General features: G+C 35.9%; 1 protein-coding gene across 1 annotated transcript in view; it reads right to left on the bottom strand.

The window, feature by feature from the left end:
• The window catches only part of LOC150102592 (NF-kappa-B inhibitor cactus-like), a 107739-nt gene that overhangs the window by 31019 nt on the left and 59902 nt on the right, over positions 1-16818 (bottom strand). Inside the window, exon 5 of the mRNA XM_090399742.1 lies at positions 5474-5562. Coding sequence (XP_090255868.1) covers positions 5474-5562 — 89 coding nt within the window. The remainder of the gene's footprint in view (positions 1-5473; positions 5563-16818) is intronic.

Genomic DNA, 16818 nt, shown 5'->3' with positions numbered 1-16818 from the left:
TTTGTACCTTATCCATCCACCTATATCTTGGTCTTCCTCTGGGTCAATTTTCCTGCCAACCTGGCATAGAACACTTGTTTTGATAATCTTTGCTCGCCGATTCTGTTTAAGTGACCATACCACCTGAGATTAGCTCTGCTAATGCATTCCTGGATGCTGACAATGCCAAGTTCTTTCCTAATATCCTTGTTTTAATATGATATTGCCATTGATGTCATCTGTTCATGCCTCTAATCTTTCTCAGGACTTTCACATCTGTGGTCTCTAGTCTTTGGTCAATGTTTTACTTTTGACCCAGCTCTCAGATCCATAAGTTAAACCTGGTTTGAACACTGTCTTGTATACAGCTAATTTAGTGTTCCGACTAATTTCTCTCTTATTCCATATGAATTTATTCAATTGACTGCCCACCATACCAGCTCTGTTGATTCTGTTGCCTATTTCCATATTTAATTTACCATCTTCAGTAAAAATCTTGCCTAAGTAGTTAAAATGTTTTATTTGTTCCACAGGTTCCCCATTCACAACACAGTTGACATTTTCAACAATTCTACCTATTTTCATTGTCTTTTTAATGTTGACCTTCATATCATATCTATTACAACAGTTATTCAATTTAGTCAGGGAATCTTGCAAACTTGTAGCGGATTTATTTAGAAGTATAACATCGTCCGCATAAAGCAAAGAGCTGACATTAACATCTCCAATTTTGATATCATGTTTAATACCACTTTCCTTCATAATGTGATACATATAGATAATGAATAACAGAAGGGATAATGTACATCCTTGTCTCACACCAGATTTAACATTAAACCATCTTCCTGTATTTCTTTCAATTCTAACTGCTGACTTACAACTCAAATAAAGACTAAGTATTGCTTGATATAATGCCCCATTGACACCATATAACTGTAGCATATTGAATAGCGTCTCTCTTGGTACCTTGTCGTATGCCTTTTCCAGATCGACAAAACTTAAATACAGATCTTTGTTATATTCCCATGATTTCTCCACTATTTGTTGTAAAGTGAAGATCTGATCCTGACAGCCTCTATTTGGCCTGAATCCAGCTTGTTCTTCACCAAGCTTTTCTTCCACAATTCTTCTCAACCATTTCTCAAGTATACTTGCCAGGAACACTCAGTAGGGAAATACCTCTGTAATTCTCACATTCAGTTTTATTTCCCTTTTTATATATGGGTACTATTAGAGCTCTACTCCAATCATCGGGAATTCGTCCCTCTGTCCAGGCTTTCTGAACTATGCAGTGCAGCCACTGTAAGACTTTTATACTTCTGGTCGAATATCATCTATTCCTGCTGCCTTTCCACATTTCAAGCCTTTGATGGCTTTTTCTACTTCAAATATAAATATGTATTCCTGACTGTATGCCTGTTGAGTGTTTTTACCACTGTGCTCTCACTGCTTGTTTCATTTAGCAATTTTTCGAAGTAATTACTCCATACTTCAAGGATATCTTTTTTCTCGTGTTTTCATGTCACCTTTATCATCTTTCCTCCATTTCTAAGCTTCTTCAACAACCTCCAGAATATCTTACCACCTTCTTGATATTTATTTTCTATGTTCTTGCCAAAGTCCTCCCATGACTTTTGTTTAACTAGTTTTACACAGTGTTTCGCTTTCTTACATTTGTCTCTGTATTCTCTAAAAGCAAAAACTGATTTATTTGCCAGGAACTTTTGATATGCTTTCTTCTTTTCCTTCACTGACTCTTTGACTTCCTGTGTCCACCATGGAGTTCTGATTTTTCTATCCTTGCAGACGACCTCAGCACATGCCTCTCTAGCTGAATCAATCAGGGTTTTCTTCAAGGCTTGCCACTGAATCTCCAAGGTTTGGTTCCTGTTCTCAAACTCTTTCATTTTTTCTTCAATAATCTTTGTGTATTTTAGTCTACAGTTCACATCTGAGAGCTGCTCAACTTTTATTCGCTTTAAAACTTTCTTAAATTATTCTTTTCAATATGAAATTCAATTTTATCCTGCTCAAGACTAAATAGTGATCACTTCCAATTTCAAATCCTCTGTACACTCTGGTGTCCTGCACCAGGGAGAAAGCATCACTATCAACAATAACAGTCAATGAGACTTTTCTTATTCCTTGCCTCTTCTCTCCATGTGAATTTGTGCACATTTTTATGTTGGAACATTGTGTTAGTAATAACCAGTCCATGTCCTGAGCAGAAATCCGGGTATTTGCCATTATTATTAGCTTTGCTCTTATCTCCAAATTTCCCCAAAATATTTTTGTATGTCTCACAATCATTTCCTACTCTGCTATTTAGATCCCCAACAGGGAGGACCAACTTTTCCTTTTTCATTGTGTCAGTTGCTTTTTCTAAAGTATCAAAAAATTCCTCCACTTCTACCTTAGTAGAGCCTTCTGTGGGGCCATAGGCACAAATAAGTCTCATTGTCCAATTCCCCATTCTGATATTTGCCCACATCACTCTACTTGATACTGCCTGCCATTCAAGAAGATTAGCCTCGTATTTTGTGTTGAACACTATGGCTATTCCTTCTCTTCCTTGATTGTCATTTCCTAAATATAACATTTTTTATTTATTGGTCAGAAAGATCTCACCAGTTTTTGTCTTTTTTGTTGCAGTCACTCCTATTATGTCGATCTGGTACTTATCTAATTCTTCAGCTAGCTCCATTTCTTTGCCATTCAGGCTTCTTATGTTGATAGTACCGATCTTTAACTCTGGGGATGTTGAGTTGGGGTGTGTTTTAGGATTTGTTCCAGTAGCTGACTTTTCGCTGTTCGCCTTGATTCCCTGGCGAAAACAACGGGGGCCTTGTTTAACCGGGCGACGCCCCAGCCAGCATGAAAGACATTTTAAAGTTATAAATTCAACACAATGAATGGATAATATGCTAAAAAAAAATTTCATATTTTCAAACTGTTTTTTTTTCATCCAATAACCTCTAGCAAAAACTTATGATCAACTCATTGTCATGGAAATGGTTGCATATTAAATTTTCCCAAAAAAATTTATTTTTTTTAGCTGATATATGCAAGTAATGTGTGCAGTGTACAAGTTTCCCACTTGTATATCTTGAATGTCTCAATCATAATCCAGATATGATTGAAACATTCAAATTACTGAAAGGTTTCTATAAGATTGATCCAGAAGATATTTTTGAAAATATGACTGGTGGTGGGAAGACTAGGGGGGCCATGCATGCAAGCTGGGCAAGAGCACGGTTGACAGGGGTGTTAGAGCTAGGTTTTTTTACTTGGAGAGTGGTGAATGAGTGGAATAAGCTTCCAGAGTCTGTAGTGGGTGCTACGACCGTGAATGAGTTCAAGGCAAGGTATGATAGATACTGTGTCAACGTCGAATAGTTGTTCTTGACATGATGTTAGGGCCTCCCTCGATGAGTCTGTCAACTCCTTGGAGTTGCCTGGAACAATAATAAATAATAATAATAATAATATAATATAAGCATAGCCTTATGGGGTAGACCATTATTATTCTGGAACATAAGCATCTAGATCTGGGGTTCTCATCCTGGTTGTGGTCGTGGGTGCATTCAAGATTGGGAAGTGAGTGACATGCACCAATATTTTTTTCTATGAAAATTTATACTTTCATATCATATCAAATGATAACAATTAACTACGAAAGTAGGATAAATACACATGTAACATTTATTATACAACTAAATTAAACCATCGCACAATAAACAACAACATTTACTGTGGAAAAAACAATAGTCAGTCTTACTAATTATATATTGGGTTTTATCCTTTATCCAAGTGTTAGCAAACAAAGTTTATGCATGAAGTACTTTCAGGACTGGGGCAACTCGTGGTAAAGGTGGTATAAGTTCTCATCACTTGCCTTAGTATCTCCCATAATGCAAAGCATGCAGACATGTATAATGCTATGCATTAAGGGAAGAGCCACTACCCAGACTGGTTTCCCTGTATTAAGTGCAGGGTTACCTCTCCAAAAACTCGTGGGATCACCCAACAACGAGTGACCCGAAGAATCAAAGCTCACCGTTGTTCCTCCCAGTAACAGGCTCACCCTGTCACAGAGAAGAACCCTCAGCGTTTAGCTTTACCCAGTGGCATGCTGACCCCACTACCGAGCAGAACCGCTCATATTTCATCTGAGGGGTAAACAGCATTGCCATCTATTACCCAAGCTTCCAACCAGTTTCGACCCCTAGAGGTCTCGTCAGTGGGAGCCAGACCCAGAGGTGGTGATACTAAGGTGGAATTAATGGAGAAGTCATATTTACCTATACAAGTTGCCAAAGGACGCCACACCCAATTATTAAAATTCTCTGGATTAGAGATCAGTTTATGGAAGTTTTTTCACTTGGCTATGCCACTAATTATATATTGAGTTTTATCCTTTATCCAAGTGTTAGCAAAGTTTGTGCCTGAAGCACTTTCAGGACTGGGGCAATTTGTGGTAAAGGTTGTATAAGTTCTCATCACTTGCCTTAGTATCTCCCATGTGACACCCTTTGGCATCTTATTTATTAAAGCATCGCCACCTCTGGGCCTGGCTCCAACTGATGAGACCTCAATAAAGGTTGAAACCAGTCTAGGTAGCGGCCCTTCCCTTAATGCATAGCATCACAGATGTCTGCAAGGCGATGTGCTTTGCATTATGGGAGATACTAAGGCAAGTGATGAGAACTTATACCACCTTTACCATGTGTTTCCCCAGTCCTGAAAGTACTTCAGGTGCAAACTTTGTTTGCTAACACTTGGATAAAACCCAATATATAATTAGTAGCATAGCCAAGTGAAAAAAACTTCATAATAGTCAGTCTTCTCAGTTGTTGTTGAATTTATAGGTTCGTTGTTTTTTTTATTTTGATTACTCATTTTTGGGGCAAAATTTTTAAACACAAGAAAACAATTTATGGTAAAAGCATGGCAACAACATTGGTGGAGTGGTGACACATCCCTCAAGTGTATGGTTGCCAGTAGACTAAAACATATGCACAAAATTGCCACTAATAACATTCGCACTGAAAGTCAGAGGAATTACAAAATGTTCGTCATATAACATAAATGTTAACATTTTTTACGATTTCAATACATATATTACTAGGAGAAGACTTATATTTTCCAGTTTTAATTTTATTTTTTCCTTATTTAATAATTGACAGCAGGCGCATTTGCACCCGTGGGCACAGGGTTGAGAACCGCTGATCTAGATGGAGGAAAACAAAAAGACTGTTATATTCAGTCCTAAAATGAATCCCAAGAATATCTTTAGAACAAGATGACCCATATTGACTACTGTAATGTAATACCGCTCTATTCTCAGAGGAGCAATGTCAATTTTCAGTTGTCTGCTGATGTGCTGTGAACTCGAGTAATTGTGAAAAATGGCACAAGCTTCATACAAAACCAATGCACAAAAATAATTTAAAAAGATATGCAGAAATTTGCACTATTTTTGCAACAAACTAACCTGTGCATTAATATCTCCATTATTAGATACAATGTATTCCAAGACTTTCTTATGTCCACCCATAGCAGCTAAATGCACAGCAGTTTGGCCTGAAAAAGTTACAGAAAAATAAGATTTATACAACATCGTACAGGAAATTGAATATTTTTCTTAATGTAGACAGAGTTGTCAGTTTTCAAATTAAAAATCTCATCACAAAATAGACAGTGTTGTTTGTAATTACTGTTAAATAATATGAGAGCATATAATCTCCATGAAAACAATCATCTTTTGCAATGTCTTTTATTATATAAATAAAATAACTTATCTAGATAGAATTAGCCATAATATCATGAATGCTTCTTTATATTACACTTATAGCTTTAGAAATGAAATACAAATGCATGTGAAATTACATACATAGAAACCACTTGCTGTACAATGGCTAGTATCAAAATTACAGAATTAATGAAAATATTTTTCACTATTTTCTAGTATGTATAAAATCTAAGATCTTCTCTAAGACCTGTAAATAAAATATGATCATCCATCCACAGTCAGTACACCTATGGTGATGTCCTATAAAAAAGGAATATTATCAGAAAAGGCTTTCATTAACATGTTCACTCTGGATTGTGTATTGCACATGTCGAAGCTTGATTGATTTGCATAGCACATTTAAAATCCCATTTGTAGTATGATATTCATATACTTCTGTATCAAATAAAGTCTCTGGCAAATCAACAGGTTTTGAAATGCAAATTTTGAATACAGTGTCACAATTTCTCATTCACCTTTTTATCCCAGATGATTTCCAATACAACAACAATTTTTCTTGGAAATAAAGTCTAAAAACTGAAGTCCTATCTTTGGGGTAAAAGAACAGAAGGATAAGATGCCAGATTGTTGACTCTTAGAATAAAAAAATAATTTTACCTTATCCCCTATTCTGAAATAAGCTGGTAAGAAACTGTACTGTATTTACTGCTAAAATAAAACTTCCGCTTTGTTTTATTTGCATTCACACAGGATTGGAGAGGGGGAGATGTTTTATGCAGTCCGTTTCACTTTGAAAGTAGAGAAGTATATAAAAATGTTTTCTCATATTGTTTACAATCCATCTTCATTTGTATTACATACAATGGCCTATTATAGCTAAGTAAACTCAACTTCTTATAACTCATCATCATCAAATTCCTGCCATGTACCCTCAAGGGGTGTACAGGATATGATAGCACTACATGAAAAAAAATTACATCATTACTAACTTCCTATCTACAATTTTCCTCCAAATCAGTGTTACTTGTCAAGACTCCAACATTATCAGATCTTATATTTCTATTGTCTAAGGCACTTTGTACCGTATCAATCCACCTATATACTTGATCTTCCTCTGGGTTTTTTTTTTGCTGCCAACCTGGCAGAGAACACTTGTTTTGCCAATGTTACCTTGCCCATTTTGTTTAAGTGACCATACCACCTGAGATTAGCTCTGCTAATGCATTCCTGGATGTTGACAATGTCAAGTTCTTTCCTAATATCCTCGTTTTTAATATGATATTGCCATTGATGCCATCTGTTCACTCCTATAATCTTTCTCAGGACTCTCATATCTGCGGTCTATAGTTTTTTGTCAAGTGTTTTACTTCTGATCCAGCTCTCAGATCCATAAGTTAAAACTGGTTTGAACACTGTCTTGTATACAGCTAATTTAGTGTTCCGACTAATTTCTCTCTTATTCCATATGAATTTCTTCAATTGACTTCCTACCATACCAGCTTTGCTGATTCTGTAGTCTATTTCTATATTTAATTTACCATCTTCAGTAAAAATCGTGCTTAAGTAGCTGAAATGTTTCACTTGTTCCACAGGTTCTCCATTCACAACACAGTTGACATTTTCAATTATTCTGCCTATTTTCATTGTCTTTGTCTTTTTATTGCTGACCTTTATACCATATCTATTACAACAGCTATTCAATTTAGTCAGAGAACCTTGCAGACTTGTAGCGGATTAATTTAGAAGTATAACATATTCCGCATAAAGCAAAGAGCTGACATTAACATCTCCAATTTTGATATCATGTTTAATACCACTTCCCTTCATAATGTGATCCATATAGATAATGAATAACAGAGGGGATAATGTACATCCTTGTCTCACACCAGATTTAACATTAAACCATCTTCCTGCACTTCCTTCAATTCTAACTGCTGACTTACAACTCAAATAAAGACTATGTATTGCTTGATATAATGCCCCATTGACACCATATAACTGTAGCGTATTGAATAGCTTCTCTCTTGGCACCTTGTCATATGCCTTTTCCAAATCGACAAAACTGAAATACAGATCTTTGTTATATTCCCATGCTTTCTCGACTATTTGTCGTAAAGTGAAGATCTGATCCTGACAGCCTCTATTTGGCCTGAATCCAGCTTGTTCTTCACCAAGCTTTTCTTCCACAATTCTTCTCAACCGTTTCTCAAGTATACTTGCATAGATCTTGCCAGGAACACTCAGTAGGGAAATACCTCTGTAATTCTAGCATTCAGTTTTATTTCCCTTTTTATATATGGGTACTATGAGAGCTCTACTCCAATCATCGGGAATTTGTCCCTCTGTCCAGGCTTTCTGAACTATGCATTGGAGCCACTGTAAGACTCTTATACCACCATACTTCAGCATTTCTGGTCGAATGTCATCTACTCCTGCTGCCTCCACATTTCAAGCCTTTGATGGCTTTTTTCTACTTCGAGTATGGATATGTATTCCTGACTGCATGCCTGGTCAGTGTTTTTTTACCACTGTGCTGTCATCACTGCTTGTTTCATTTAGCAGTTTTTCAAAGTAATTACTCCATACTTCAAGGATATCATTTTCTCCCGTTTTCATGTCACCTTTATCATCTCTAACTCCTTTTACAGCACTCTTTCCTCCATTCCTAAGCTTCTTCAACAACCTCTAGAATATTTTGCCACCTTATTGATATTTATTTTCTATATTCTTGCCAAAGTCCTCCCATTACTTTTGTTTAGCTAGTTTTAAACAGTGTTTAGCATTCTTGCATTTGTCTCTGTATTCTCTAAAAGCACAAGCTGACTTATTTGACAGGAACTTTTGATATGCTTTCTTCTTTTCCTTTACTGCCTCTTTAACTTCCTGTGTCCACCAGGGAGTTCTGATTTTTTTTATCTTTGCAGACAACCTCACCACATGCCTCTCTGGCAGAATCAATCAATGTTTTCTTCAGAGTTTGCCACTGAATCTCCAAGGTTTGATTCCTGTGCTCAAACTCTTTCATTTTTTCTTCAATAATCTTTGTGTATTTTAATCTACATTTCACATCCGAGAGCTGCTCAACTTTTATTCACTTTAAAACTTTCTTACATGTTATTCTTTTCAATATGAAATTCAATTTTATCCTGCTCAAGACTAAATGGTGATCACTTCCAATTTCAAATCCTCTGTACACTCTGGTGTCCTGCACCAGAGAGAAAACATCACTATCAACAGTAACAGTCAATGAGACTTTTCTTATTCCTTGCCTCTTCTCTCCATGTGAATTTGTGCACATTTTTATGTTGGAACATGGTGTTAGTAATAACCAGTCCATGTCCTGAGCAGAAATCCAACAGGTATTTTCCATTATTATTAGCTTTGCTCTTTTCTCCAAATTTTCCCAAAATATTTTTGTATGTCTCACAATTATTTCGTACTCTGCTATTTAGATCCCCAACAAGGAGGACCAACTTTTCCTTTTTCATTGTGTCAGTTGCTTTTTCTAAAGCATCAAAAAATTCCTTCACTTCTACCTTAGTAGAACCTTCTGTGGGACCATAGGCACAAATAAGTCTCATTGTCCAATTCCCCATTCTGATATTTGCCCACATAACTCTATTTGATACTGCTTGCCATTCAAGAAGATTAGCCTCGTATTTTGTGTTGAATACTATGGCTACTCCTTCTTTTCTTTGATTGTCATTACCTGAATATAAAATTTTGTATTTATTGCTCGGAAAGATCTCACCAGTTTTTGTCTTTTTTTGTTGCAGTCACCCCTATTATGTCGATCTGATACTTATCTAATTCCTCAGCTAGCTCCATTTCTTTGCCATTCAGGCTTCCTATGTTGATAGTACCGATCTTTAACTCTGGTGATGTTGAGTTGGGGTTTGTTTTCAGATTTGTTCCAGTAGCTGACTTTTCGCTGTTCGCCCTGGTTCCCTGGCGAAAACAACGGGGGCCTTGTTTAATCAGGCGATGCCCCAGCCGGCATGAAATATTGTCATGTTGTACCATCATTTTTTATTTTGGTTTAACCAAGAAGAATACAACTTGGTCGGCTAAATCCCAAATTGCCAGCCCATCCTCATTCGTTCAGTATCCAAGTAGATACCCAACAGGGTGCACCACGAGAAGGTGAGGATTGGACATTAGATCAGAATCCCTGGTCGGTTCTCTGCATTCCTTTAAAGGCTATGTTTCACAAATTAATACCACTTAAAACTGGTATCTTTTCAAGGAATTTGAATTGTTGAAAAGAACCAGCTTTATTGCTGCAAAACCCATGAATGATGCCCACATTTGAAAGTTATTGGTCAAAATACTGATTGTAATAATAATAAAAAAAAGTTTGCTAATAGTAAATGTGGAGTTAATTTTTTTTATTATTAAAAATACTTGGTTCAAATAAGCTTTTTTTTTTGTTTTTTTTTAAATGGACATGGAAACTATTCAACTGATCAAGCTTTAATTCAATGTTCTGCCCTATTTTTTTATTTTTTGTCATTGATTTTTATAAATGGACAACAATAGTTATTATCAATGTTTACCTTTTACCAGGAACCATCTAGGTAGCAATAGCATGAACTCCATAAATAAATTCTTACTTTATATCTACATAACTTATAATGGAAAACACTTAGCACGTGGGAAGAACAATAACAATAAAGGACTAACTCGGTGCTAGAAGAAAAAAAAAAAAAAAAATAGCAGGTGACCCAACGTAGGTATAGGTTGACATGTATATTCACATTTATTCATTGCTTACCCCAATTTCTCACCACCCATACTGAAAGCAATTCCACAACTTATTCAGCCAAGCCCCCCCCCTTTATTTTATGAATCCTGTCCATGAACATGAAATATTGTAAACTTCTAGTACAATAATGTGGGCTAAGATTAGATAATCGAGAAACCCTGCTCTAAAGACCAAACATGGCATTTTTTTTTTTTTTTTTTTATCACTTCAGGTTTTCTTTCAATAAGCAGGATGGTAGTCTCAACACCAGATGAAGAAAGTCATCTACCACCTAAAGACATTCAGAAACATGCAAGCCCATGGTGGAATTTGAATCCATAACCTGTTGACTAGAACAAAAAAATGCTATCCATTTGGCAAAGGTGCAACAGACTTCTATGTTCATTGAACTAACTTATAAATTTCAATTAAATCTCCTCTCCACTTCCTGTTATATAAATTCAACAAGTTAAAGTTAATCAACTAGTTATAATTATTATACACTCAGCAAAATACCTGTGATTCTTTTGACATTCATTAAAATTTTGGTTGAACAAAGTTGCAAGCTGTAATGCAATACTAGTCAGATTAAAGATTTATATAAGGGTGTCATAAAACTTCTTATTTCCTACACATGAAGTTTTTTTTTTAAATTAAACCTACATCAGATAAGCTTATCTGAATGATATATTATTCTGCTGAGTTTTACACACAACAGTGAAGTTTTAATATCTGAACTTATTCAGTTAAGTACCTGACTGAGACTTCCTTCTCAGGGAGTCTAAGAGCTGATATCTATTTATCAGCTGACTTTCTATCTGTTTTGCTAATATAATCAACACCTATTTGGTGCATTTTAATCAGTCTATCATAAGATATCTGCTGAACCAAATAAGTAAATACTTTTCTGTCACATCCCAGCCCCAAAAATCCGAATGATTAAGACTGTAATATTCCATGAAAACAAAACATGGTTAGAGAAAGATAACTTTTGAAAGCAAATATTTAAAAATATTGAAAATGCCTTGATGTTAAACTGACCTAGCGACAGAACAGAAAGTTGAAAATGGGTATGACATTGAAAAAAAAAAAAAAAAAAGCATTTTGGGATACTGTGTTGTTTACACATCTGTCTGCAGGGTCATGTAAATAAGTTATTTTAATTAAACTACTGATCTGTACAGGGAAACTGCTTAAAGATCAAAGACGGATAAATGGCAGAAGACTGACGTCACTGTAAGAAATACAAAGAATCAACTAGGAGTTCCTGAACCCATCAAATCCTCACTTTATCATGGTCCATGTCATATTAGGTATCCATTTCAGTGAAGGGCTGGCAAATTAGGACTTAGCCAATCAAACTGCATTGTATTACCTGAAACTATGCACATTATGAAGGGAACAATTAGATATCATGCTGGCCAGGACACTACAAAAGTCCCAGCTGTTTTTGTCAGGGAACCAGTGAAAAAAAGCTGCTCATACAACCTCAACAGAAATTAAGATGGGGACAATCTCATCAAGAAGCTAGCAGAAGAATTAGAGCAAGTATTATGCTGAGAATGAGCATCACTGATACCAAGACCAAAACAAGTGCGGTCCTAAATGTACAACACTATAAGAATCAATTATACTTCTTATTTAGAAGGGGTACCTTCCTATATTTTGGCAATGTTACATTGCCATCTTCAGGGATCACAAAACAATGATATGTGCATGCAGGCACTAAGAAAATAAGGCTGAAGAAAGGCAACTGAATCCTACAGGTTCCCCTAGTGGACTAAATTGGGTTGTCTTGGCCATTGGGCTGATGTTATTAGAATGCAAGCTTCCCAAATTTGGGGCAGTCTCATGCACCCAAAAGTTGGTTATACATAGCTTTTAATTTTTCAGGAAGGAAGTGACAACATATACTAGAATATTAATTAAAAACTTTAATCATACCTTCCTGTATTTTGGCAAAGTTTGTGTGTGAAGTATCTTCATGATAGGACTACTTGTATACCCATGGGACTATGGTTGGAACATTTTCAGCAATTTGTTATAGCAAGAAATTTGTAATGATGGTTAAAAGTTTTTTCACTTGGTTATATTATAAATTAAAGATGCCAAGAAATTATATTCTTGATTTAATTCTTTATCCAAGTTTAAGCAAACAAAGTTTGTGTGTGAAGTATCTTCATGACAGGACTACTTGTATATAGAGGCTAATTACTCCACACACCAACTGCATTAGTATCCCATAATGCAAAGCAAACCCCCCCCCACTTAACTTCTGCATTACTTCAACCCTGGTCTTGATATCTCTTCTGGATCCAGGTCTCACTGATGAAACCTCAATAAAGGTTGAAACAATTTAATGTAGTGGTAATGGGTTTATAGTGATACTGCTGGACCTGGCTAAGGCCTCTGACAGGATACCACATGGAATTCTAATCCGTAAACTGCAACATATGGGAATGGATATAGGGCTGGTGAGAATAGGTGGGTGGTTGATGGAGAGATATCAGAGAGTAGTTTATTCAGGAGTAGAATCCAAAAGATGGCCTGTAACTAGTGGTGTACTGCAGGGTTCTGTTCTTGGACCACTGATGTTAATTTGTTCATTAATGATATAGGGAAGGATCTAAGAGGAACGGTTCATTTGTTCACTGATGATGCAAAGTTGGATAGGGCAATAGTGAATGCAGAAGATGTCAAAATCTTGCAGGATGATTTGGATAGATTGGAGTTCTGGGCTAAGGAGAATGGATGTCAATTTAATGTGACAAAATGTAAGGTTATGCATTTTGGGGTGAAAAGATTAGCAGCAGTATACTACATTGGTGGAAATGTACTCCAAGAGATTGATGAGGCCAGGGACTTGGGAGTGTTGGTGGATAGGGGAGATGAAGTTTAGGGGACACACTGCAAAAGTGGCTAAATCAGCTCATCAAATCACTTGGTTGCTGAAAAAAATACTTTGACAAGCAGAGACAAGCAAGTTATTGTTCCTCTGTACCGAGCCTTGATAAGACCTCATCTCAACTACTGTGCCCAGATTTGGTCACCTAGGTTTCTTCTTGATGGGGAGGAGGTGGAGAGGATCCAGAGGCAAGTGACCAAGATGATAGCAGGTCTATGGAATGAACCTTATGAGAACAGGTTGAAGATTTGTGGGTTGCAAAAATTGGTTGATAGGCAGAAAAGGGGAGTATGATTGAGTCATTCAAATGAAGATATTTTTGAGATCAGGACTGGTGGTGGTGGGAGAACTAGGGGACATCTATGGAAGCTGGGCAAGAGTGTGTTAGCAAGGGCGTTAGAGCTGGGTTCTTTACTTTTAGAGTGGTAAATGAGTGGAATAAGCTGACAGAGACACCCACAACAGACTCTCACAGAGTCTGTTGTGAGTGCTATGACAGTGAATGAGTTCAAGGCAAGGTATGATAGATACTGTGAGAATGTTGAATACTTGTGTGGACATGATGTTTAGGGCCTCCCTCGATGAGTCTAAGGACTCCCTGGAGTCGCCCGTAATAATAGTAATAATAATCTGGATAGTGGCCCTTCCCATAATACATAGCATTATACATGTTCAAACAAAGGGGATGTGAAAAATATAAGCCTTATTATTAAATTGACCATATATTTAAAACGTACTTCTGTTCGTACAAATTGCCTACCGGTTTCGCTATACTATTTTTTTTATATTTTTGTACGAACAGAAGTACATTTTAAATATATGGTCAATTTAATAATAAGTCTTATATTTTGTAACATTTTATGACCAAAAACATGTACAATTTAAAGGGGATGTGCATTATGGGATACTAAGGATTTTTACAATATTTGTTGTAGGTGTGCATAAAATTTATCAGAAAGCAAGCCATTCCTTACTGCTTAATCAGTTATGAGTTTCTAAACAGGAACTGTCAACAAATATTTTAAAACTCACAGAACTAGAAGCTGAATTATCAAGTACATTAAATCACCAATTGCTACAATTGATTATAAATGTCTCAAAAAATGAGGGGATAAAAGCATGTGAAAAAAAGTAATATTAATCTACATAAAAATACCTTACTTTGCTAAATCGATCCAAGAAAAATACCAACAAATTACTGACTGAAAAATGGGTTGTTAACTTATATAACAGAAAATGAATTAAATGTTCTACAAGAGGTCATAAGTTTGCCATTTCACTTCCATATTTAGATTTTATACACAACATTGAACGAAACATCATCCATCCATGCAATATTGAAGCCAATAGACTACATTTCGAAATTGCAAAAATAATCCATGATGCCAAACCTTTGATCAGAATTGAAAGCTCTTACCTCCTTAAAAAAGTAATAGAAACATAATCATCACCAGAACCGACAAGGGAAATACCACTACTGTCCTAGATACCAATTCATATGACCGAAAAATGAATTTATTACTCAGAGATCGAAATAAGTATGCCCAACTCGATTATGATCCTACAAAAAGACAGCTGAAGAAACTAAACAAGTTACTAGATGAAACCACTTCCTTAGATCAAGAAAATAAAAAACTCAAGATTTTTATCTAACCTTCTCTGTCCTCTCATAGGCCACTCAGCCTCATCAATTAAAAATTCCACAGAGCTTCACACAAAAATAAAAGACATTCAACCGTTGGAAACTGATGCTAATTAGCTTCGACATTGTCTCCCACTTCACTAATACTCCTCATAAGGAAACAATAGACTTGCTAACTCAAATATTTTCATCCGATATTGTTGAATTATTCAAATTTGTTATTATGTCTGGATACTTCACTTGGAAAGAGAAAATTTACAAGCAAGAGGAAGGAACAGCAATAGGGTCTCCCTTATCACCAAACTTAGCCAACCTTTTTTCTAGAACACCTTGAAGAAAAAATCTTCAGGTATAATCCTAAACCAAAAATCTGGCTACAATATATTATAGCCAGATACAATGGACGACCCCAGGCAGCAAAGACTTCATCAACAATATGCTGCCTAGGGTCATTCTGAACAAGAACTACACTTGTTTCTAGATAAAATCAACCTTCTTCATCCTCGCATCAAATTCACGATAGAAAAAGAATCTCCACAGGGTATCTCCTTCCTGGATGTACACATCCAAAGAAAAGAAAATGGTTCCATCTCCACTTCTGTCTATCGTAAGCAGACATTTTCAAGTCGCTACGTTCACAATTCTTTGGCTCATCATCTATCTCAAAAATTTGGCTTCATTAGTAACCAGAGCACACAGATTCTGCTCCTCCTAAGAATCTTTAAACCGATATACAAAATGGATACAATCCAAAAACAACTCAGAAAATCATCAGTCACTTCCCCACACAAACCTAGACAAGAACAAGCTCCTAGGATTCCCATACCTTATGTCAAAGGTATCTCCGAACGTCTTTCAAAAATTATGAAGAAATATAAATTGGTTGCTACCTATAACCAATCAACCAGATCTACAATTGGTTATCTTCTCCTAAAGACAAACTCTCACCTCTGATGCTGTCTGGCATATATGAGGTCCCATGTTCCTGTAAATTGTCCTACTATGGACAGACAGGTAGATCCATTAACAAACGCATTTCATCCGTCTTATCAAACTGCAGAAATCTGGCCTCGCACAACACGGAATTGAAAACCCAAACCAAAGGATCCATTGGAAAAAGACCAAAGTACTACACAGATCTTTATATAAACATGAACATTTATATAAAAGTCCTACATCACATACCCAATTTGAACCATAATGACATTCTTACTATCCCTGAAGTCTGGGAAATTGTCATCCTAAATTGTATAAAATAATTTTTATCTTTGTTATCTCATTTTAATGTAATCTCTTCCCCCCCCTCAGATATATTTTAATTTAATTCTATAACATGCTACTGCATGCATAGAGGGATTCCTAGTATTGTTTGAATTAACTGTACTGAAGATGTTCTATGATACTTAGGACAAAATATTTACTGATTAAAAAAATCTTATTACTCTGATTATGTGTATGTTTAGTCAGAATATGAAATGTACAGTAACAATCGTATCTCTTTTATATCCGATCGTGTGTGTGTGTGTGTGTGTGTGTGTGTGTGCATGCACACGCACACACGCATGCACACACACACACTAGATACAACTAGGTACACAAAAAGTCACAGGAAGACTTTGGTAAGAACACAGAAAATAAATATAAGGAAGGTAACTTTTTGTTTTATAATAATAAAAATTTTAAATATTTCAGAGACTATTGAACATCCTTAGAAGTGGAGGAAAGAGCATAAAAGGAATCAAAGCTGATAAAGGTGACATGAAAACCAAACTGAAGATATTCTATGTGTGAAGTAA

Source organism: Typopeltis vanoorti, chromosome 10 (genome assembly GCF_054136105.1).
Source record: "Typopeltis vanoorti isolate ZY-2024b chromosome 10, IOZ_Tvanoo_1.0, whole genome shotgun sequence".
Classification (NCBI taxonomy): domain Eukaryota; kingdom Metazoa; phylum Arthropoda; class Arachnida; order Uropygi; family Thelyphonidae; genus Typopeltis; species Typopeltis vanoorti.
This window is presented reverse-complemented; position numbering and strand designations above follow the sequence as displayed.